Raw genomic sequence first — 23,379 nt, 5'->3', positions numbered from 1 at the left:
GTGGATATATAATTAAGTGTATTTATGTAACTGAATTAATTAGATTGGTATTCCTTTCATACGGGTTAGTGGTTGATGATTAGTTTTGATTGTTGCTGTTTAATAAATTGTTGTGGTCACATTAGAGGTAAATTGTTTCACTAATTGTCACTTTTCAACCATCATGATGATAATTTTGTTATTATATTTGCAATTTTAATTTTTGCAATTGTTAACAATTTAAATCTAACCTTAGAGTCCATCCTTTTAACCTTAACTTGATATTTAACCGTTAATTGTTGTTAACTTAATTGTTCCCGATCAATTGATTATATATGAAACAAAAAGTATGTATAAGTTTTTTAATTTGTGTTTAATTTTTAATTGTTGTTTTTTGTTTTTGTTTGTCACTGACTGTTTTCAGTTTTGTTGATAACATTGGATAACAATTAACTAATTGTTGGAATAAATATTGTTGATGATTAAATTGATTGTTTTATTGGAGGAACAAAGCACCGTTTCTAATTGTTTATGATTAAAATTGATTATTTGAATAAAAAGTTGTTATTTAAGGGTAAAAGGAACATTAATTGAAAAGTTAATTGTTGATGATTTTAGATGATGATGATTAAATACAGACTAGAGTTGATGGCGATTACTTTTAATCCAAAGGATGAGGATGATAACTCGGAAACGAAAGCGGAAGCGGAAATGATGAGGGTTAACAAGGTGATAACTTTACTTTTCGAGCAAGTGAAAGTTTTGAATATGGAATTTTTTTCATTAATTTTAATTGTTTTCATTTAGGATTTAGGATTAACTAATATTAAAGGTTTAAGATGTTGATGGTGGTGAGTGGAAGGTGGTTTACTTAACAAATTTGTGAGACCATAGATGAAGGTGGTTGAAGGTATTCCGACATTGGATTACCACATCCTAAGAGTGCTAAATGTGATGCTGTGGCGGCGGAAAGTGTATGATGAGAGGAATCAGATGATGACGATGTCGATGAACTTGCTCCACCACCGCTGGTTCCTCCGTTACTGTTGGTGTTTGTTAATCCATTGGTTGATCCTCCACCACCATCTCCTCCTGAGGATGCGGATGCTGCTGCTGCTGCGGCGGCGGCAGCAGCCACCGATGACCATGGTTGCAGATTTTTCAATGCATTCAAAGGTAAACTGGACAGGTAGGCGGCGGTTGCGGCTGCAGCGTGATTGGTTGATTTACCTGGAGAGGAAGATGAGGTTGATGATATTGAAACGGAAGCGGAAGAAGATGCTGAGCTTACAGAGGATGAGGTTGAATGAGTGGTAGAAACTGGAGTTGTGGTCATTAGATGATGATGATGTTGTGGATGATGGTGAAGCGGATGAGGATGATGTATTTGATGATGAGGATGATGATGCATATGTGGATGAAGTGAATGGTGATGGTGATGAGGATGAGTTGATAAAAGACCAAGAGATGAACCATCGGGACCATTGAAACCACCATAGAAACTTGTCTTTGATCCTCCACTACCAACAGAGCCTCCAACACTATTACCGCTCCCACCGTTACCACCATTACCACCACCACCTCCACCACCAGGACCACCGCCAACCGAAGCAGCTTCAGCGTGGAAAGACATCAACAGCCGATTAGCGGCTTGACGTTCAGCCTCCTTTTCCTCTGCTGTTTGTCGCCTATGGAAGATACAATAAAAAAAGAAGCACAAAAAGATGATAAAAGATGATAAAAAGATGATGATGATGATAAACAGGAGGAGTGGAAACAACTACACATAATTACACACACACTCCTACATCAAGTCAACAGTCAGAATCAATAAAATATCAACAGAGCAAAAAAAAATAAAATCATCGTCAAGGGAAAACTTTTACTAACTGGAAACATTTACCATGGACCTTTAAATATTGATAAAAATACTCACGGTGAATATTGATCAATATCAGTGGTAATTATCATAAACTGTTATTTAATCATGATGAACAATTAAAAATTGATTATCTTCATTATCATCATCAACCATAAAGACACACACACACTTAACTACTTATGCAACTTTGAAAGTCTTTGTGAGCCTCGAGTTTGTGTTTGATAAAACTATTATCCAGAGGAAAAAAAATGTACCGTTGGGAATAAAAATGTCATCATTTGATTATTATCATCATCATCATCATCATCATCGTCATCTGTATCTCAATCCTCCTTTTATCCTCATCTTTCACAAGTGAGTGAGGATTAACATTGGATTTAGACAAAAACAAAATTTTCTTTCAAAAAACAATAACATTGTTTTAATAATAAACCTTTTGGTTTATCACTAACAGCGATTTCATCATCATCATCTTCATCATCATCTTCGTCTTCATTATCATTATCATCTTCTTCATTGTCATCTTCCTACCTGTACAACTTGATGGCCATAATTGTGAGTCTTTCGCTCACTGTTATTAACTGATTGTTACTTTTACTCCAACAAATTGATATTTTGTTTCTCTCATCATAATAATAGGGTAGCAATTGATTATTGTCATGAAGATGAAGATGAAGATGATGATGAAGATGATGATGATGATGATGATGATGATTAGGATGAGGATGAGGACTTAAGCCTCAACTGATCATCTTAAGCCTTTTACAATTTGTTGCTGCTCTTTAATCATCACAATCATAATCAACCATAATAATAATCATGTTTGTGTGACTTTGGAGACGACAAAGTTATTAACTTTACTTAAATTGTTACTATTAAGGTAACAATTTAAATAAACCAGGGGAATTAACTAAATCATCTGTCTGTCTGCTAAATGCTTGGTACCTTAATTGTTGCAACATAAAAAAGTAAAACAATTTAATTAATCATTGATTGTTTTCTGTTGCAAGAATAATAATCAATTTTTATATTGATTTAATTTGATTGTAACAATTTTTTTTTTGCTTCCTTCATTGATTGTTATTAACATCTAGTGATTGAGTGATAATTTGATTAAATTGTTAGCATGTTGATTTAATTAAGTTGAACAACTTTTTTTTTCATGATTTTATGCCTGAGGCAATTTTTCTGACTATTTGATTGCTGTTGATTGTCACAATTCAATAGTTTGTTAATCATTTGATTGACTAACTATCAATTCAATTATTTTAATAATCATTAATATTAATTATTATTATTATTGTTTTTGATAATTAATATTATCCTCAAGCAATTGGACAATTAAAATATAAAGTTAATTCAAATGGTTTATAATTTGATCGTTAAATTGATAATTAGTTGATTATGATATTAATTAAGGAAGAGAATTGATTCTTTGACTTTGTTTAATTATTTTCTACTGTTACTAATTGATGGTAATCTAATCAATTAAGATTAATCATCTTACCTCCATTTTGTCCGACGATTTTGAAACCATGTTTTGACCTGAGCATCGGTCATTTTCAACGATTTAGCTAAGGTCGCCCGTTCGGCTGAGGCCAAATACTTTTGCTTCTGGAAACGTTTCTCTAGTTCGTTAATTTGAATTCGAGTGAATGAAGTTCGAGGTTTTTTTCGCTTAGGTGGGGTTCGATTCTGATACGGATGACCTATTCTTCGAGGTGGAAGTGGGGGTAATCCGTGGACTAATGGAAGCGATACTAAATTGAGTTCGAAAAGAGAGAGAAATATAAAATAATCTTCGATTAGTTATCGAAAACGAAATGAAATTGAAGAAAAAAAAAGAACTTTTTGTCTTTCGAAATCCAAATGTTCGAACAATTTTTTTCTCGATTTAATTATCGATAATTACTCACTCGTTGTTGGTCCACCGTTGATATTAGTTAGTGACACTGAATTTAGATCACCTGATTTAGAGTTGGTGCCATTGTGATTAACTTGATTGTTTGAATCAAAATGATAAGATGATGATAAGGAGGATGAACTAATCCTTGGTGAATCTGAATCATTTAAATGATTAACTGATGATGATAAATGATGAGGATGATATCCAAGGTGAGGATGAGGATGAAGTTGATCAAATTTAATTGCTCCCGAAGATTGTAAATGACTATAATTGTCAGGGTGATGAGGATGATTAAGAAATGATCTGAAAGCGCCTTCATAAAGCATAACATTCATTGAACGAACCAAATTACTTTGATGATTAGAATGATGATTAAGATGATTAAGTTGATGATCGGTTGTTGTATTAACAGATGATGATCGAGATGATGATCCACCGGCACCATTATTATTATCATCATCATCTTGATCAATATCATCATCATCAGAATTATCTGAATGATCTGAATTCATATTTTCATTGATTGGTGATGGTGAACGATTATGATGATGATGATTAACATGATTGTTATTATGATTATTATTGTTATCCAAATTGTTTGGTTTACTTTTTGATTGATTAATTAACTTATCAATTCCAAATGACAACTCTTTCTTACCATTATCACATTTAATTAACGATGAAGGTGTTGAATTTATTGAGTTAATTGTTGTTGTTGTTGTTGTGGTTGTTATACTTGATGATGATGATGATTTGTTAATCACTTTATTTTCATTATTAACACAATCATGATTAGTAATTGTGATTGTTGTATCTGATGAAGATGCATCAGAATCAATATGAGATGAAGTTGACATGATTAATATCCGTTAATTGTCACCAATTGTTGAAAGAAATTACAACCAATTTATCAACAGTTTTTTAAACTCGAAAATTTAGTTGATTGTTGAAAGTTTCACAAAGAAATCAATTTAAATGGTCAAATCTAATCAAGGGATTTTCTTTATTTTTTAACAAACTTTTTCTCAACTCTCACTTAGTCGACATTCACTTTACAACTGATTAGAACTCATATTAGAACTTGAAATCCTATAACTCGAAGATCAACTTTATCACCCTCCCTCCTTTTCCCACTCCCTTACCTCTAGAGAGAGAGAGAGAGAGAGAGAGAGAGAGAGAGAGAGAGAGAGGATTCTAAGCTTCGGTGGGAGGAGGAAATTCAAGTCTATCTGCTTTGATTGTATACGAAATTGAAGGTTGGACCTAAAAAGTAATAATAATAAGTTAGAACTCGATTAGAACTGCGCAGTTCGAATTCAATTGTCATTTTTTTTGTTGTTATTCTTTTCTCCTAAAAGTCTATTCAAATTCTTCCGCAATTATTTACTCAGCTAATTGGAGAAAATTATTCTTACCCTTTGAATAATTTACTCTTTTTAAATTACAAGAACTTTAAAAGTTCTTAATTGTTTACGAATTCTCTTTGTTTCCATGTTATTAACCAGTTTTCCAATGAAATTTTGGCTAATACTTGGTAATCAATCAAGTTGATTAAGAGAAAAATTTTCCATTCTAATGAAATAAATTTTCTTCTCTACTTTTTGCTTGCGGATTAATTTTATTAATTGATTAACTTTTATTGAGAGAAAATAATTTTCGACTTCGCTATTTGTAATTACCGGTTTTCCACATCCAGATGGCGCTTTTTCGTTTCCATGGTAACGCTCGGAGGCGGAAATAGAAACATTTTCATTTCTTTTAACCGATTTTCTGTTTTGATATTAATATTTATTTGTTTTATTTTTGATTATTGGCGATAAAAGGTAATTAATTATGGAATTAGATAAACCAGATGATCTAACTGATCCGAATACGGGTGAAATTATCGTTGAAGAAGACGCGGCGACGACTGTCACTCATGTTACTTTACCAACACCGATAGAAGTGGAAACGATCCCAACCCGCAGAAAAACGGCCGGTAAAGTTGGTAGACCGATAACTAGTCCTCGGACTTTAGCAGCGTAAGTTTATTTATTTCTACTTCTCTTTCCCTCTTTCTTTCGCTCTGTCTTCCTATTTTTCTCGGTTTTGTGTTCTTTTCTGTTGTGATGAGATGATGAAATGAAATCATCATGCAATCGATGAACATGATTTTCAATGCGATTATATGGATATGGATCATTTTTGTTTTGTTAAGTTTTTCCAGTTTTTTTGTTTTACAATACGAGAATTTTTCTTTTGCGGTTTTAAATTTGTTATTCAAGAATTTGAATATATATAATATGTGCCCTTTCCCAGGACTTTTCCAGAGATACCAATTATCTTGGCCAAACTTGAAGCTGGAGAATGTTTCACCCGAACCCGAACTTCTCATGCCTCTTCCGAGGTTTGGTCTCTTTTTGATGAGATTGCCTACACGGAGAATTCAGAATTTACTGGTATTGTAAGATGTAAAATGTGTCACTTTATGACCCGTTATCATGGTCAAATAACTGGTACCTCACACATGAGGCGTCATCCCTGTTTTGCCAATTCCCATTCATCTGATTCTGGAATATTGGCCGGATTAAGAGGATCAGGAGGTGGTGTTGATGGAGATGTAGGAGGAGGATTAGGTAAAAATGATTCTTCTTTTACTATTCTCCCTGATGGGACTAAATTAAAAACTTATAGTAAAAAATATTTCAAACCAGGAATTTCCCAATCACCATTATCATCATCATCATCATCATCACCATCACCATCAGCATCATCTTTACCTTTAGTAAAAAGAGGAATAAATAATTTCACAACAACAACAATAGGATCTGGAGGAGATGATTGCTCATTTATCAGCTGGTCTTTAGTTTACGAAAAGTTTACTGAAGTTAAAGATGCTCTCACTTCGGAGTCTGTTGGTTATCTCTCATGTAAGGAATGTAAAGCTCTAATTAAACGAGATATTCGTAACATAACCGGACATACCTGTAAATCTAAAGACATTGCAAGGAAAAATTCATCAAACATTGAAACATCTCTTCTATTATTTCGTCAAAAGCCTAAAAGTCGAGCTACTCCAGTTTGGGAAATTTTCGAAGAGATTATCGATCCAACCACCAACATAGTCCTTGGTTATGTTCGTTGTAAACAATGTAAAAATATAATTCGTGCCACTGATCCTAAATCAGTTCCTGCAGTATTAAGAAAACATATTCCCAATTGTCCAGCTGATCCGGCTAACGATCAATCGGGAATAATATTACCAAATGATAATGAAGCTGAAATCGATTCAGCGATTGTTCAAATTGTATCATATAATACCAATTCCTTAACCTCTGGTTCCATCAAACAAAATGCATCTTCATCCCAATCATCTAATCAACAATCACCCACCCGAACGATAACCTCATCACCAAGATCGCCAATGGGACCACCTTCATCATCATCAATTCTAAATAAATCAATTGCACCTTCAAGTACCTCATCATCATCAACACCATCATCATCTAAAATTGTAAATGCCAAGACAGATTTTCGAGAGAAAGTTATCCAATTTTGTTACAGTGAATTGGTTGGTCTTGAAGCGGTTACCAGTGAATCTTTTAAACGACTTGCTCAAAGTTTGGTCTCTCTTGGATCACAATATGGACGATCTACTTTAGTCTTACCCGATGTAAATCAACTTCAACTTCACATGAATCAACATTTTCTCCAAGTCAAGGAAACAATTAGAATCCAATTAGACCATGAAATTGCCCGTAACATGGGAGGTTCCCTTGTCTGTGATACCCAAGGAACCCTTTGTATCCTATCCGCTTATTATATTAACCGTGATTGGCAATTAGTTGAATCAATTTTAAGTGCCACCGTTTCCAATGAAGATATTAATTCATTTATTACAACTGCTCTTAACGATTATGGTTTAAATGAAGAGGAAAGATTAGCAAAGTTTACCTTTGTCTCCAGAGGTGGACTTTTTGATGGTGTTAACATTTGTCTACCCTCAATTGCCCATACAATTGATCAACTTATTGAGACAACAATTTTCAATGATGAAATGATTAGTGAATTGGTTGAAAATTGCCGCATCATTTGCGCCGAGTTAAAAGCGGAAATTAAACTTGACCCGATAACCATAAACGTTACCTGGATTTATAAATGGGAATTAATGAATACCGTTTTATTGAATCGTGATAATTTTGAGATGCAAAATTCAACCCTTGACATTGATTTAATTAAAAATATTGTCGATCTTTTAATTATTTTTAAAGAAGCCTCTGTTGAACTGAGACAATGTAACAAATACCCAACCCTTAATCATGTATTACTTTGGTACCATAAGCTTTTAAAAGTTTTAAATGCAACCTCACTTTTCAATGTATCTACAAACCATGTAACCATCAATGTAACCCAATTATCATCACCTTCACCATCATCCTCGACCATATCAACTGTAACAACAACAACAACAACAACAGCGGCAGCATCATCACCAACACCAAGCACAACCACAACGAAAATCCCACCAACCAATACAACCAACACTTCACCAACATCTCCATCATCATCATCTTCACTAGTAGTTACAGCATTGATTCCTGCAATTGGAATCGCCACCACAACAAGTACAACCAATGATCCAATTGAAGAGACACCATTTTTGGGATCGATAAAAAATTTCCTCAAACTTGGTCTCGAACAGCATTTCAGTCTTCACCATCTTCACAAAATTGCAACCTTTTTATGGCCCAATTTTAGGTACCTTAAAATGTTAACCACCGAAGAACGGGAAGAAGTTCATTCCCAAGTTCGGTCTTACATTGATACTCGATTATCAACCGATGAGGGAATAGCAGCTTCAGCTAAAAAAGCAAGATCTGACTTCTCAGATTGGGAAGATAATGCAGTTGACTCTGTGGACGAAGTGGAAAAATACATCACCGCCATGTTAACTTCATGTAATGAAACCAATTTACTCCAATGGTGGAAAGAGCATCAAAATGATTTCCCGAAACTTTCCCACCTTGCAAAATGGGTTCTATCCATTCCCGCCTCTGTTACATCCCTGGAGAAATTTAAACTTCATCCAACTCAACGAGTTAACGATGAGCTATTATTTTTATATTGTAACTCGTAAGTGTTACTCGATTAGTTTATTTAATTTACTAAAAAAACTATCCATTAACAATAATAGTGTTCCAAACACTCTGGTTATCTTTTCTGATATTCTCATAAATATAATCTTACCTATTATACTTTATTTTTCAGTTATGTTCAGAAAGAAATCAATACACTTTCCCGTTTTCGAAGATGAAATTTACAATAATCTTCAACTTACTGTGAGTTGTGCCAACAAATCTTTGCCCACTGATTGCTTTGCTCGCACCGTTTTGATCCATATATAAATCCATCATCTTATCACAACATCGAAAGACACACACAATCTTCATATCACTTAATCGAATTTTTTGTTCTTTATCATATTTGATATTTAAATCACTTTTTTGACCTTTATAACGTTTTTCTCTCTATCCCTTTGCCTCAATTTGGCTTTTTCTTTGCATCGCTCATTTAAATCACTAATCCATCAATGTACATATTTATAATTAATTTGACTTTTGTTTTCTTTGGTGGATTAGTACTGGTAACATCAAGAAAAACAATTCTAAGATCAAGTCGAAAAACGCCGAAAAGAAGAAACGATTTAGCTCAATTAAGACAAGTTTGGCTCGTAGTAATTGGTCAGAAAAGATGAAAATTAAAGCGGAGCGAAAAGCAATCAAGCAACGAGATGATGAATCTAAAGCACGTCGTCAACAGAAGTTGGAGGTTGTTATTTAATTTCTTTTGTCCAAATTTTCTCTCTATTATTATTCTAATTTAGGCCTTAATTTGATTTCGAAATATATAGCTAATTATTTGTGAATGTTTTCTTTTACCTTTTCCGCAGGAAGAGAGACGATTACGAGCGGAGGCCAGAAAACGCAAAGAGGAAAACCAGCGTAAAGCTGAGATAGTACAACCAGTGAGTAGACTTTAATCACTTTCCTCACTGAATTAATAGAATATTATTTTTATCATCACTAATTAATCGTGATTTCGATCTTCCTTTATCCTTTTCTGTTTTCCAAAGCTAATTATCTCTTGTTTTTCTTGATTACAGATTAAAAAAACTGCCAAACTAAAAAGACTAAAGAAAAGAGAATTGAAAAAGATTCGCAAAGTATAAATATCGATTTGGTTTCCGTTAAACTATTGTTACCACGATGAACTGACCATCAATTGATGTTTACCACACAAATTTTTTGATCGAAAACAAACTGACCAATAAGCCAATCAATCGTTTTGCTGCTTAATTATATTTTTTTCTCTGTGTTGTTGATATCATATACAAATTACACCGATAATTTAATACAAAACGATTAAATAGTGAAGACAAAAGTTAAAATTATTCTTAATGAATGAATCACCTTTCTCTTTTGTTATTTAAATTTGTCTCGATAATCAAGAATCAAATTTAATTGTAATGAGATGAAACATTAATCATTCTTGATAATCTGTTCGGATTAACAATTAATTGTAATTCTATTCTATTGGATCAACAATCAATTTTCTTCTTCTTCTTTCAATCCAATCAATTAATCTTTCTGACAGAATTGGAATCAAATTAAACTCTCTTATTTGATTAGATATTTTCATCAAGAACAACAATCAAAGGATTAACAATTTAAACTCTTGATAAAATAACAAAAATCAACCAAATTTAATTCACCTTTAAATCAGCTATTAATAATTAACTCTAATTATTACTTTCGCCTCTATCCTTAAACCCTTAATTTTAATCCAGTTTTTATTTTAACTTTGATTGATTGAAATCTCAACATCAATTACAATTTAATTGTGATGAGATTTTTACTCTTAATCAAGGATGATCATCACCATGAATTTAATCAATTGCCCTGAATTAGTTTAGTTAATTCAAAGTAACCAAATGATTAAACAAATTCACAAACCATCAAGTGTAACAATTTATATAAATTGTTTCCAATGTTATAAACATTAATTTAGATTTAAACTTGACACAACAATTTAAAGTTTACTTTTAATGATAAAAGTGTCATGACAATTATCATCGCCATCATGAGCTTCGTGTTAGGTGCTTGACCTGAGGTCAGTTTGTTTTGATGAAAGTAAAAACGGAAACGTTTCTAAATTGTTGAAAAGTTGACAGGAAATTATCTTAATCATGAAGAAGCCAATATAATGTTTGAAAAACATGATGAAGATGAGGATGATAAATGAAGAGTAGGCTAATCATCACACTTTTTGTGTATTTGCGTTTAATGAACTTAAACTTATCTCCATCTCTCACTAGGTCAGTATCTAAAAACCGGACGCCGGAGGAGATAAAGGGAGCCAGGAAAGAGAGGGTGAGAGAGAGAGAGAGATGAAAGTTAGATGACCAAAGCTAAAATAACGGTAAATTTTATCTCTAAACATAAACATGGACCGGTTTTCACCGTTGACTAAATGTATCATCATCTTCATCCTTTTACATGATGCTAATTTCATTACCTTTATTTATTACTTTTATACCATGATGATGATGATAAAGATGAGGATGATGATGAGGATGATAACTAAATTAATATTTCGAAAACAATTTCTTTACTTTGAATACGAAATTATTTTCTTCTCTTACCTGTTGATCTGATTTCTGTTGCAGTTTTTTACCGTTATCTTCATCATCTTATATTTATCATCTTTCTCATCCTTGTAATCAACTCACTTTCATGTTGATTTACAAATAGTTTGATACGTTGACCACTTTGGATTGATGATTATTAGTTAATTGTTGTTTCCTTTTATTTTATTCATTGGGTTAATCCAATTAATAACCATTTATGTGACAATTAAAGGATTTTTATTTTGTTTCGTCCTTTTTTTTTTTAATCATCATCTTAATTATTTTCATCGTCATCAGAAATTAGTTTTAGTGTTCAAATGGCCCTCGAAGTGATCAGTCCAGTATTACCCGCTCTTTTACCTCTAGCGACGGTTTTATTGATTCGGCAAATTGATCATTCGGTTCCAGTCTCAGGTCCGACCTGGGATCAAGTTTATGATTATATTATCATCGGTTCGGGTTCAGCTGGGTCAGTGTTGGCCAATCGACTGACCGAGGATCCAAGTATTTCAGTTTTAGTTCTTGAAGCGGGTGGAAGTGAATCTATTGTGACCGATGTCCCGCTTAGTACAACATCGTTACAAAAGACTCCCCTTGATTGGGCATATGAAACGGAACCTCAGTCTGCCTCGTGTTTTGGCCTGAGAGGTCGTCGATCTCACTGGCCAAGAGGTAAAGTTCTTGGTGGTTCATCAGTTCTCAATTTTATGCTCTATGTGCGTGCCAATCGTCGGGATTACGATAATTGGGCTTACAACCAAGGGTGTTACGGTTGGTCATGGGACGAAATTTATCCGTACTTTTTAAAATCGGAAGATAATCAAGATCCGATTCGAGGATCTAAACCATGGCATGCTCGAGGTGGTTACTTGACAGTTTCCACTCCACCTTCGCCCACTCCCTTAGCTAAAGCTTTTCTTGATGCTGCAGGTCCGTTGGGCTATGAAGTTCGTGACGTTAACGGACCCGTACAAACGGGTTTCATGTACCCACAAGGTACCATTCGTCACGGAGCTCGATGTTCAACCGCTAAAGCTTTTCTTTTACCCGCTAAGCACCGAGCTAACCTACGACTTGTGACCTTTGCTCAAGTGACCAAAATTTTGTTCAACGCTCACAAACGAGCAGTAGGTGTCAGATTCAGTCACTTTGGTATCATGCACAAAGTAACTGCCAAACGTGAGGTCATTGTCTCAGCGGGTGCAATCAATTCACCTCAGTTACTCATGTTATCGGGAATCGGTCCAAGGTATCACCTTGAATCACTCGGTATCCCAGTGGTTGCTGATCTTCCGGTCGGTGAAAACCTTCAAGATCACATTTATCCGGGTGGAATTCATTTCTCTCTCGAAGAGCCAGTCTCTATTGTCGAGGAGCGAACCGCTAATCCACAAAACGTTTTGACCTATTTTACCTTCGGCAAAGGACCTTTAACCTCGCTCGGTGCCATCGAAGGTCTTGGTTTTGTTAATTCTCGATTCGCAAATTGGACCGATGATTATCCGGATGTTGAGGTTCATTTTATCGCTGGTGGACCAATGTCCGACGATGGGAAATCCCTTCGAGATCAAGTTGGTATCAAGGAAGAAATTTGGACCAAATATTATCAACCTTACACGGAGAAAGATGGATTCTCAGTCTATCCCGTTTTATTGAGACCTAAAAGTCGAGGTTGGGTTCGTCTAAAATCTCGCAATCCATTTGCCGCTCCTTTGATTGACCCTCAATATCTAACGGCGGACAACGATATCCACGTGGTCGTTGATTCAATGAAATTCGCGATTCAACTTGGATACTCACACGCATTTAAAAAATTTCGTCCTAAATTATACGATCGCATGTTCCCAGGATGTGAAGAGTACCTTCAATGGTCATCCGAATATCTGGCCTGTATCGCCCGTTCCTTCACGGCCACTATTTATCACCCAGTTGGAACTTGTAAAATGGGCTCACCCCTCGACCCTTCAGCCGTTGTTGACCCTCAACTCCGAGTCCTAGGAGGTGTAAGTGGCCTAAGAGTCGTTGACGCTTCCATCATGCCACTAATCGTCTCGGGAAACACCAACGCTCCAACAATAATGATCGCTGAAAAAGCCGCTGATCTAATTAAATCATCTAAATATAATCATCACCTTTAATCACTATCAACACACATAATCACAAAAAAAAGACTAAAAGTTAATCAAGTGACCAATCAATTAATTGTTCAAACGGATTAACATGAAAAGTGCTTTATTTTAATGTTAACATTTTTTGCTCAAAACCGTAAAAGACAAAATTGATTTAATCATCAACTTAATCATCATCCTAATCCGCATCTTAATCATTAACTTCATCATCATTAAGACGACAACCACCACAATCAACATGAACAATTAAGCCTTTTGTTGAACCAGCAATCGGATTAATAACAATTTAAGATCAAATAATTAATGATTCTAGTCCATTAGGTCTATCATCATCATCATCATCATCATCATCATAATCATCATCATCATCATAATCATAATCATCATTATCGTTGGTAACAATTAACAAAAATCAACTTTAAATTGCCATCACAATCATTTAATCATCACCATAAATAAATCAACAATTTTAAAACTTTTCAAACGTTTAAATGTTGAAGTAAAAAGTGATTACAATTATAATTAAAGATGAAAAGAAATTTTTTCTTCTTATTTATGATTTAATCACAATTAACTTGTTTCTAAATTTAATATTAGCCTGAAGCGATTTGAATTTAATTTACCTTAATTAGTAAACACGTCGAGTAAAATGTTGATTGCAATTAAAAGGGAAAAAAATTTGTTACTTTTTTTCAATTGGTTTGTTTTTGTTTTATTCATATTGACAAAATAAAGATAAATGATAATTAATTAATTATTTAGTTAATTATTATACAAATTGTAATAATCTAACAATCAATTGTTTTTCTATCAATTTAATATCATAATTGTAGTTGTTCATCTTTAATTTGATTACGTTTTTTATATGTATGTTGATTATTAATCAGTGACATTTGATCACAATTTATTAATTAATTGTGTTAATCATTGTGTTAATATTATTGATTCAATTAGATATACTAGATGATTAGAAAACATAAAACTTAATTCAATTGAATCATAATGATTGTAGTACTTTGATTAACACTAATCAATTTTCTGAAAATATCTCAATAATCAATAAATTGTTTCGATTAAAACATTCAATTAAAATATACATATTTCTCTGTTGATTATTGACAATTAGGACCCAAACAGAATTAAAATATATTTTCAATTATAACAATTAAGCAAAGAAAAAAAATAATAATTTTCCCTCAACAATCAAAGTGTAATCATGATGATCAATTTGATTTAAACTTTGATTTGATTGTTTTTCAAAGTCAAACGCTAAATCATTTAAATATTAAGGTTAAACTTAATTGCTGTAAATATATTTCAATTTATGATTGAATAGTTTTACAAACAATCAGGATTCTAAGAGAGAGAGAGAGGAAATTTAAAATTAAATTAATCTCATAATAATTGCTTTTAAAAGTGACTACAATTTTTAAGAGGTTAATTTAATTTTGTACAATTTTAACTTGAAGCCCAAAAGTTCAGTAAGAACAGCTGAGAAAGCCGATAAAACAATAACTTTGGTTATATTGTAGAGATAGGGATTAGCTGAGAAACCAGAGATTTTGAATGGAGCTTCGAGTAGTTTCAATACATCAGCCGCTGATTTGATTAATTGATTAGCGAGGGTAAGGTCTTCCTTTTTGTGAGGTTTTTGCTCCAATTGAAGGTAAAGATTAATTTGTTCCGATAATAAGATTGTCAAACAACCTCGACTTTTACGATTCATCTTCGATCCAAGGATGATTAACCTCATTATGTATAATCCAATGGCAAGATTCCAGAAAACCATTTCCCAGCAATAAAGTTTTTCTGAGCAAATTTCATTGTCCCGAAGAAGCTAAATCATTAGAAAGAGAGAAAAAATCGAAACAATTAGTTGATTGTTGGTAGATGAAATTTGTTTTTAGTGTTTTTTACTTACCTGAATGCATAGAAAGGTTAAAATGCTAACTTCGACAATGAAACTTGATGAAACAATTGCATCGATTGACCTTTGAGGACCATGATTTTGTAGGTACGAACGTACTGATAACCATGTTTTTATGTTTCTTACTTTATTCAAACGGAAATGAGGTAGGTCAGAACGTCGAGCTCGTCGGGATGATGTTAGATGACAAAAATATTTTGCATAAAGGAACCTCTGTAATAATAATAGAAAAAGAGAGTTAATTTGATTCGTTAATTATTGTATGTTAAATGTTCTAATTTACCTCTCGAAATGTTCGTTCGGCAACGCAGAGAAGGAAAAAGAAACATAAACTTAAGAAAAATCTTTCAATTATTGCAACAAGAACAACGAATTGTACACTTAAAGAGGAAAATGAGTGAACCATTGTTTCCGCTAACAGATCAGTGGCCAGTGTCGGTATTTCTTGGATAATATCGGATAATATTTCCTTTGATGAATTGGGATTGGAAAAGTGGGCTGGGGTCATTTTTCTTCGACGGGTTTCAGAGAAACGTTGAGAGGTGGCAAACTGACGGATTCGGAAGATGACTGGAATAAAGGCCAAAACCAGGGAGAGCAGGAAACCAAGATAAAAATATTCATTCGAGTGTTTAACCGATTCAACTTTGCGAATTATAGCCGATGAAATGTCCAAAACCGATAAGTCCACTTTTTGACATTCTCTCGTTTGCCAAATAGCACAGCTCACTGAAGGAAAGGGAAAACAATTAGTTAATTAATATTAATTTCTCTCTATTGTGTGATTATGTTAGTACCTTTGTCATTAAGGGTTTTACCGGTTCTTTGGTTATATGGGTTAGACTCTTCTGGACTATAACTAATGGACGGAGCATGATGATGGTGATACTGGTGGTGATGATGGTGATGATGATGATGATCTTCGCGATGATGATGCTGATGGGAATGAGATTGATGATTGGAATGATGGTGATGATGATGAGTATGAGTATGGTGATGATGATTGGATAATGATCTAGATGATTGTTCACTGAAATTGAAAAATTCTTGATTGTCATTGAGTTTTTTTAAAGCTTCATTAGAAACATCAACATCAACTCCCATCATCATTTCACCTTCATCATCAGAGGTACCGTCTGAGTTAATTGAAGGCCAGTCAAGGTCAGAGGCTAATTTTGTTATTGGTGATGTTGGGGACATGGAGCATTCAGATTCACCTGAAGATGAACAGCCATCTACACCTCCACCTCCTCTACCAACTACTATTGATTTAGAGCAAGAAACAGGTAAACAAAATTGAAGTCTATGAGGTGGGTGATGAATTGTTGCTGATGATGATAACAGTTTTGTCTTATTAATGATGATACTTCGTTGATCCTTACTAATTTTACCGATATTATTATTATCGATTATTGGATCTTTGCTAATTTTAATAGTTTTACCATTACTAGAAACTTGACCATTGGTGTTTGTTTGAGAGAGACAAAAGTTGACCGGACTTTGTTTACATCGGGAATCACGTTGAACATCAATTGGAATCCCTGTAGTTGGTGAAGTGATATTATATTTCCTGGAGATAAAAATAAGACACTAATTAGATGAACTGTTGAAATTAAGATTAATTATTACAATTTGAACGTAACAATTACCTAGACCATTCAAAACGATTATTGGAATCAACTGTTGAATAAGGTGAACACTCATCAGCTGAACTTAAATCACCAATGGTTCCATCGGGTTCTGTATCTGTATTGGCCTCCTTTTTGACCTCATATTCAATTCGAGCCTTGAAAGTCAAACAAAAAAAAAACACAATCAGAATCAACTCAATTTCATTTACTACGAAAATACCATCACCATGACAATCAACTGACCATCAAAATAATCTCATAATCATACAAAATTCATTGATTTTAACCATTGAATAAAAAAAGAGAGAAATCGATCAACATCAACGATGAAAATCAATACCAAATCAATTGATAATAGATTTTCAATCGAATCAAATAATCTATGGTTACGAGAGGGAAAAAAGCTCGAGATAATTGTTAACTAACAATTAACTCCAAAATATAACTGCTTATATTTAGTATTGAAATCAATACCTTCAGATCAATGGAACAATTTGAATGATTGATTAATATTAATAGCAATAATAATAATCAAATAAATTGACATGCTAATCATCTGCATGTTATGCTAATTGTGAAATATTTCATCATCTAACAATTAACATTATTAATGGAATACAATTTACTTGATCATAATTGAACATTTTGAAGGGAGAGACTGGTAATTTCTCATTTAGTATGTTCATGATTAATCAGCATTTATGTTGAAAAAATATTCGTTTCATGAAAACTCAAGGATCATTGAGTGAATATTAAAATCACCCTGAAATAATGTTACAATATTAATTTTCTGAAAGGAAAGTGATAATAATAAAATAGCAACGATCGAGTTCAAGGTTGAGAATACAGGTCGATAATGATTGTTATTGTTATTCTTGAGGTCTGAACTTTATCGTCATGAAAGGAAACTGGCTTGAATTATCATGAAAGTTGATGGGAAAAAAATGTTAGTCTAAGAGGAAGATAAATGATGATGATAAGGTAAAACTGAACATTATCATGTTTTGTTAGTATTATTATTTTCAGAAGTAGTGATTACATGATAATGGTTATGATGAGTTTCCAAGGATTAAGTTCAGCTTTCAGTTACATGATGTTTATCAAAATGCTACGAAAATGATGATGGAACTTATAACAGATTATTAAAGATAAACGAAAGTGAATATCACTGAATTTTCAGATTAATTCCGAGATAATTTCCGCTTGTTATTTCACATCTTCTCTCTCGACAATCCACATCAACAGATTTCCATCATGATGATGTGTCGTGACACTATTATTATTATTATTATTATTATTATGGTTTCTTAGGTGAATTATCAGTTCATGTTGACCTTGAAACTATCAGAATTCAAGCAATCATGAAAATTCATATTCCAGGATTTTCAGGATCACTCTTTCAATTTGACAAATTGCTTTTCTTTCATCTTATTGATCCATGACTGGGAGTTTTTTTTGCGGGTACGAAAGTGATTAAATTGATAAATCATTTGGAAGATTATGATATTAAAATAATCTTGGTAAAAGTGATGATGATAATCGGAAGTAAAAATTACCAATGCTTGAGATGAGTTGACGATATTTTCTATTAATATTAAGAGTTGCAATATAATAATGAAAGAAAAATATTGATTAGCAATCATGTTGAATGTTAATCATAATTAAATTGCTTTTGAGATATTATATGAATGGAAATGTTATCTGGTTAATATTTTTGGTAAATATGATCAATGATTTATGATTAAGATCATTGAAGCAAAAGATACAGATTATTAACCATTGGACGTGGAAATGTGATAACAATCAATTGATTATGACAATGAAATAAATATAAACCGTTAATGGTTATCATCAAGATGATAATGGTCATTTTGTCAACTACAAAGATATAGTTAATTATTATATTAGCGTGATGATCAAAAAGCGTAGGTTGTAGTCAAGGTTGACCAGCTAATTGACCTTTGGGAATGATAATAATGATCAAATGAATTGTTGTGATGATGAGGAACAAAAAACTTAGGTAACCATAGGATTAGAATCCAAGATCTGTTATTCATGTAATAGAAAATCAATTGGATTGTAAATGAATGAGAGCCAAAGATTAGTGATGATGATAAAAAGGAAGCAAAGAAAATGACATTGGCAAATTATATGTTTATACACTGAAAGAATTTGTTTCATTGATTATTGAACGATGGAATCAAAGAATTACAAATTGCAAGATGATGATGATGAGGATCAAAATGATGATAAGGATCAAGATGATGACGGTAAATTGAATGTTAAGCAAAATGTCACCAAAGTAAAGAAAGAGTAAGTTTATTGACGCAGCAACCTGAACCTTGAAATGGAATCAAGGACAATCATTATTATTATTATCATCTTCATCTTCATCTTCATCTCTCTATCTTTTTTTAGGAAAACAGATCAAAGTATAAATTCAATTTATCCTCATCTCCTGTTTTTTTTTTATGATTTCTCAGTGAATAATCATGAAAAAATAACATGAAATTTAACCTTGACAATGACAGATTGAGCGAGTAGCAAATAATCATTTACTTTGTTCACCCTTAAGGCTTAAAGATCATGAAAATATTGTCATGGTGATTGTATGAAAATTTCAATATTATTCGATTGCTATTTGGATACAATAGTTTTTTGTTCAATTATTTATAATATCAAAGGGTAAACGGAAGAGTTAAAATTCCACTTCTAATAATCCAAACAATTCAATTCTCAGAATTCTGAATCATCATGAAAATTGAATTGTAATGAATATGAATTTAAATGTTATAATATCAGAGTTAGGAAACTATCATAGCCATGAGGTTGTGATACAATCAACATCTCATGATTGAGAAATAACAATTAACATGATCAATTTTTTCAAATGATTTATTTGTTGAAATCGTAGACAACTATTGATATTGATTGGTTAAATTGTCTGAAAAATTTATGATGGAGTTAATTTTAATAATTAAACCCTATTAGAAATCAAATTAACTGGCTAAATAGCAAATTTTCATTTCTAATTGCAATTAAAGGGTTAATTGTCTAGTACTGTTAATCCTTTATTTCCTCTGATTGTTGTGTTAAGATTTTTCTAATTGTTTCATTGGTAACTTTTTTTACTGCTTTAGGTAATGTGTCTTTAATTTGATTGTTTGCCAAATAGTGTTTAATTGTTAGTCTGATAACGTAGTAGTTTGTGATTTAATCATGTTAATAGCTGATGATGAAGCCAAAATATTGCAGTTAATTGAAACTTCAATGTTATTTTTGTTAAAGTTTGATTTTTGCTCATCAGAATCAATTTAGTTTATCAAATGAAATCAAAATTTTCCAATTAATGATCATTAAATTAGCTAATTAAAGATTATGATACCAACAATGTTTGACTAATTAACTTTCATTTAATTGAATGTAATCGTTACTCGCTCATTGGTTTCAACAAAGAAGTTAATTGTTGATCGATATTCAAGTAATCAAACTAATCTATTCATGGTAACTATAAATTGGTCATTAACACGATAAACGATGGAGATACAATTAACTATTTCTGTTAGTTAATTAAGAAAAAGTTGTGAAATACTAATGATTACATAGTGAACTTGAATCTTAACATTTTAAATCAACAGGAATTTTAATTAAGATAGAAATTAGTTGATAATATTAAAGGTTAAATAAGATTCATGAGAAATTCAAGGTTAATTGTTAATTAATCAAGAGAAAGAGAGAGAGAGAAAATATTTGGGACAATTTAAATTTAAATGTTCTCTAAAGTCTTAATTATTTAGCAATAATTAAACGATTGTGGTTTGAGTATTAGTTGATTGAGCCTTTGATGGTGAAGAAGTTAATTAATTGTTCATTAATGATGATGATTAAAAGATTAGATTAAACATTTGAATGGCTCATCTTCTTCCTCAATCATTTCCGTAATGATGGATAGAAACATAAGATTAAGAGAGGAAATAATAATAAAAAAACTAATCCTAATCTTAATCATAAAGATTTTGATAGATATTAGTGATGTAATCATATGGGATGATTACATAATTGAGCTAAAAATATTAGCATAATTGTTAACAATTAAAGAAGATGTAATTTTTTCCGGGAATCATCAAGTGATTAAAAATAATCAATATGACATTTAAGTTTCATCTTTGATTATTTCAATATATTATCAATCAACTGATTGTTTCAAGTGTCTCTCTCTCTCTCTCTCTCTCTTTCTATCTTTTCATAGGATCACAATTAAGGTTGATGAATACTCACTGATTCAGAATTAGAAATTTTCTGGGGAAAACTCTTCCGTCTACCTGAGTAACCGGGAGTTGATTTAGTTGAACTCGGGGTTGATGTTGATTGATCAGCTGATGGTGAACATGATTCTTGAGTGGAACTATTGTCACTATTATCATCCTCATCTTCCCCTCCTTCTTTTGTAAGAATAGTATTTACATTGGTAATATGTTTGGTTAACACCTTTCTCCTTCTTAAACGGGTTTCCCGTTCATCTTCATCTTCATCTTCATCATCATTATCATCTTCTTCCCTGGGAGTACCATTAGGTGTTTCCATAGAGTCTAATCCACTCTCATCATCTGATACCTTTGTCTCATCTCTTGGATTAAATTTTTTACACTTTGATGGTAATTTATCAACAGGAACATCAATTGATGAGGATGAAGATGATGTTGATGTTGATGGTAAATTGTTTTGTACATTTGGTGATGAGATGATTGTCTCTTTAAGAGTATCACGTTTAGAGCAATTTTTACACAATCCGATGATTAAATTACTATTATCACTATTGGAAGTAGATTGATTTCTTGATTCTCGCCGTTTTGATGTTGTTAATGTTGAAGAAGATGATGATGATGGAGTTGATTTAAATGATGATGATGAATTTACATTATAATTAGAGTCATTTCCATAGTTATCATTTGACGAAATGTTGATGTTGTTATTATGATGATTTTGCTTCTCAGGAATTGTTATTGTTGGTGATAATGATGAACAAGGTGAAGATGCTATTGGATTAGAAATTGTTTCAATTGTTGGATTAAGTCGTGATCTGTATGATCTATTTTTACTGCTCGAAGAGGCACCGATCTGCGATTGCATGGTTCCCAGGATAAAGAACATGAATAAAGGTGAGACAACCTCTGAAATGGGAATTTCATCGAATTCATCTTTCTCCGAATTAAAGTAAATGTACATTGAGATCATTTGGAGACAATAAAGGATAAATAGAATGGCACATATTAGGGGATTGGTTTGTTCGGTCCACCAATTTAGATAGAAGGGAAATAGAAGGATTCTCACAATTCCAAGGTAAGTTGTAGTTAACCAACTTTGCTGTGGTTTAGCTTTAGCAAAATATGATCCACGAATCAAATCTAAATCTAAATCAATTGATTCCTTTTTAACACGAGCAACTTTCTTCGGTATTGCATGACTTAAACCTCGAAGGACTCGTTCCTCAATTGATTTCTCCCAAACCTGCTGATCATATGAACCAATCTAAATAGGAATAGAATTAAAAGAAACAAAGGGTTAAAGAATGAAACAATCATCAGTTTTTACAAAGAAAAAAGATTTTGATAAAACAAAACAAATAGAATCAAATTAAAATTCGATCAACAACAACAATGGAGTATAAGTAATCAATACTCACCTTCTTCTGATACCAATGTAAAGCATCACGAAATTGACTCTCAGTTAGAAACATAATCACAAATGTCGAATGAATCACTTATCGCTGAAGGATAAATCATATATCACAAGTAACAGATTAGAATTAATTGATTGATTAATCATGTAAATGTATCGAAAGAAATTATTCTCTCAATAATCTTTTCTAATTCCTGAAAAAAATGGAGGAATAGAAAGATGGAATATTAGAAACACTAGAATTTTGTTCTCTGTTCCAAATTTGAGAAAGAAATCATTCCACCAAGGATAAGATGAACAATTAGTAAATTGCCACAGGGAATAGATGAGAGAATTGGAATCACATTAAATTAATTAGAAACATTGATGATGATAAAAGAAAATGATGAAAGAATAAAATGGTTGACAACAAAAGAAGAAGAAAAAAAAACCAAAAATTGAGGTAAAGACACAGAGAGAAAATCAAAAGAAAGGAAAAGGTAAAGATTGAGAATAGAAAACAAATCAATAATTAAACGAAGTTCTAACAATTAATTAGATTGGACAATCGGTAGAATAATAATTAATTGTTTATTCCTTT

The 23,379-nt window shown here is 32.3% G+C and overlaps 4 protein-coding genes across 9 annotated transcripts; 2 read left to right on the top strand and 2 right to left on the bottom strand.

The window, feature by feature from the left end:
* Positions 1–330: 330 nt before the first annotated feature.
* Positions 331–4,802, bottom strand: LOC128387573 (putative uncharacterized protein DDB_G0277255). 2 transcript variants are annotated; one of them, XM_053346774.1, is made up of 4 exons: positions 3,778–4,802; positions 3,369–3,621; positions 1,271–1,667; positions 1,015–1,209 (listed from the first exon to the last, which is right to left on the bottom strand). In XM_053346774.1, the coding sequence occupies exons 1-4, from the start codon at positions 4,622–4,624 to the stop codon at positions 1,150–1,152; spliced, it is 1,557 nt and encodes a 518-aa protein (XP_053202749.1). In that variant the 5' UTR covers positions 4,625–4,802; the 3' UTR covers positions 1,015–1,149. The 2 variants fall into 2 exon arrangements, with proteins under 2 accessions (XP_053202748.1, XP_053202749.1); XM_053346773.1 differs by having other exon boundaries at positions 331–1,667.
* A 684-nt stretch (positions 4,803–5,486) lies between these two features.
* LOC128387589 (uncharacterized) lies at positions 5,487–10,208 on the top strand. 4 transcript variants are annotated; one of them, XR_008325118.1, is made up of 6 exons: positions 5,487–5,788; positions 6,066–8,879; positions 9,015–9,085; positions 9,386–9,575; positions 9,697–9,771; positions 9,910–10,208. XR_008325118.1 is itself a non-coding variant. In XM_053346794.1 (5 exons), exons 1-4 carry the CDS (start codon positions 5,601–5,603, stop codon positions 9,761–9,763), a joined length of 2,991 nt encoding a protein of 996 aa, XP_053202769.1. In that variant the 5' UTR covers positions 5,488–5,600; the 3' UTR covers positions 9,764–9,771; positions 9,910–10,208. The 4 variants fall into 4 exon arrangements, 3 of the variants coding, with proteins under 3 accessions (XP_053202768.1, XP_053202769.1, XP_053202767.1); XM_053346794.1 differs by lacking the exons at positions 9,015–9,085; positions 9,386–9,575 and having other exon boundaries at positions 5,488–5,788; positions 6,066–6,382; positions 6,461–8,879; XM_053346793.1 differs by lacking the exons at positions 9,697–9,771; positions 9,910–10,208 and having other exon boundaries at positions 9,386–9,576.
* Positions 10,209–11,106: 898 nt separating this feature from the next.
* On the top strand, positions 11,107–14,229 carry LOC128387591 (glucose dehydrogenase [FAD, quinone]-like). Its single transcript, XM_053346796.1, has one exon. The coding sequence runs from the start codon at positions 11,751–11,753 to the stop codon at positions 13,569–13,571; it is 1,821 nt and encodes a 606-aa protein (XP_053202771.1). The 5' UTR covers positions 11,107–11,750; the 3' UTR covers positions 13,572–14,229.
* A 200-nt stretch (positions 14,230–14,429) lies between these two features.
* Positions 14,430–23,362, bottom strand: LOC128387588 (protein PHTF2-like). 2 transcript variants are annotated; one of them, XM_053346791.1, is made up of 7 exons: positions 22,804–23,362; positions 21,399–22,649; positions 17,139–17,275; positions 16,707–17,059; positions 15,773–16,218; positions 15,484–15,702; positions 14,430–15,399 (listed from the first exon to the last, which is right to left on the bottom strand). In XM_053346791.1, exons 1-7 carry the CDS (start codon positions 22,855–22,857, stop codon positions 14,992–14,994), a joined length of 2,868 nt encoding a protein of 955 aa, XP_053202766.1. In that variant the 5' UTR covers positions 22,858–23,362; the 3' UTR covers positions 14,430–14,991. The 2 variants fall into 2 exon arrangements, with proteins under 2 accessions (XP_053202766.1, XP_053202765.1); XM_053346790.1 differs by having other exon boundaries at positions 16,287–17,059; positions 22,804–23,359.
* Positions 23,363–23,379: the final 17 nt, after the last annotated feature.

The sequence above is a fragment of the Panonychus citri genome, unplaced genomic scaffold (assembly GCF_014898815.1).
Source record: "Panonychus citri isolate SS breed McGregor unplaced genomic scaffold, ASM1489881v1 Contig00092, whole genome shotgun sequence".
Classification (NCBI taxonomy): Eukaryota; Metazoa; Arthropoda; class Arachnida; order Trombidiformes; family Tetranychidae; genus Panonychus; species Panonychus citri.
This window is presented reverse-complemented; position numbering and strand designations above follow the sequence as displayed.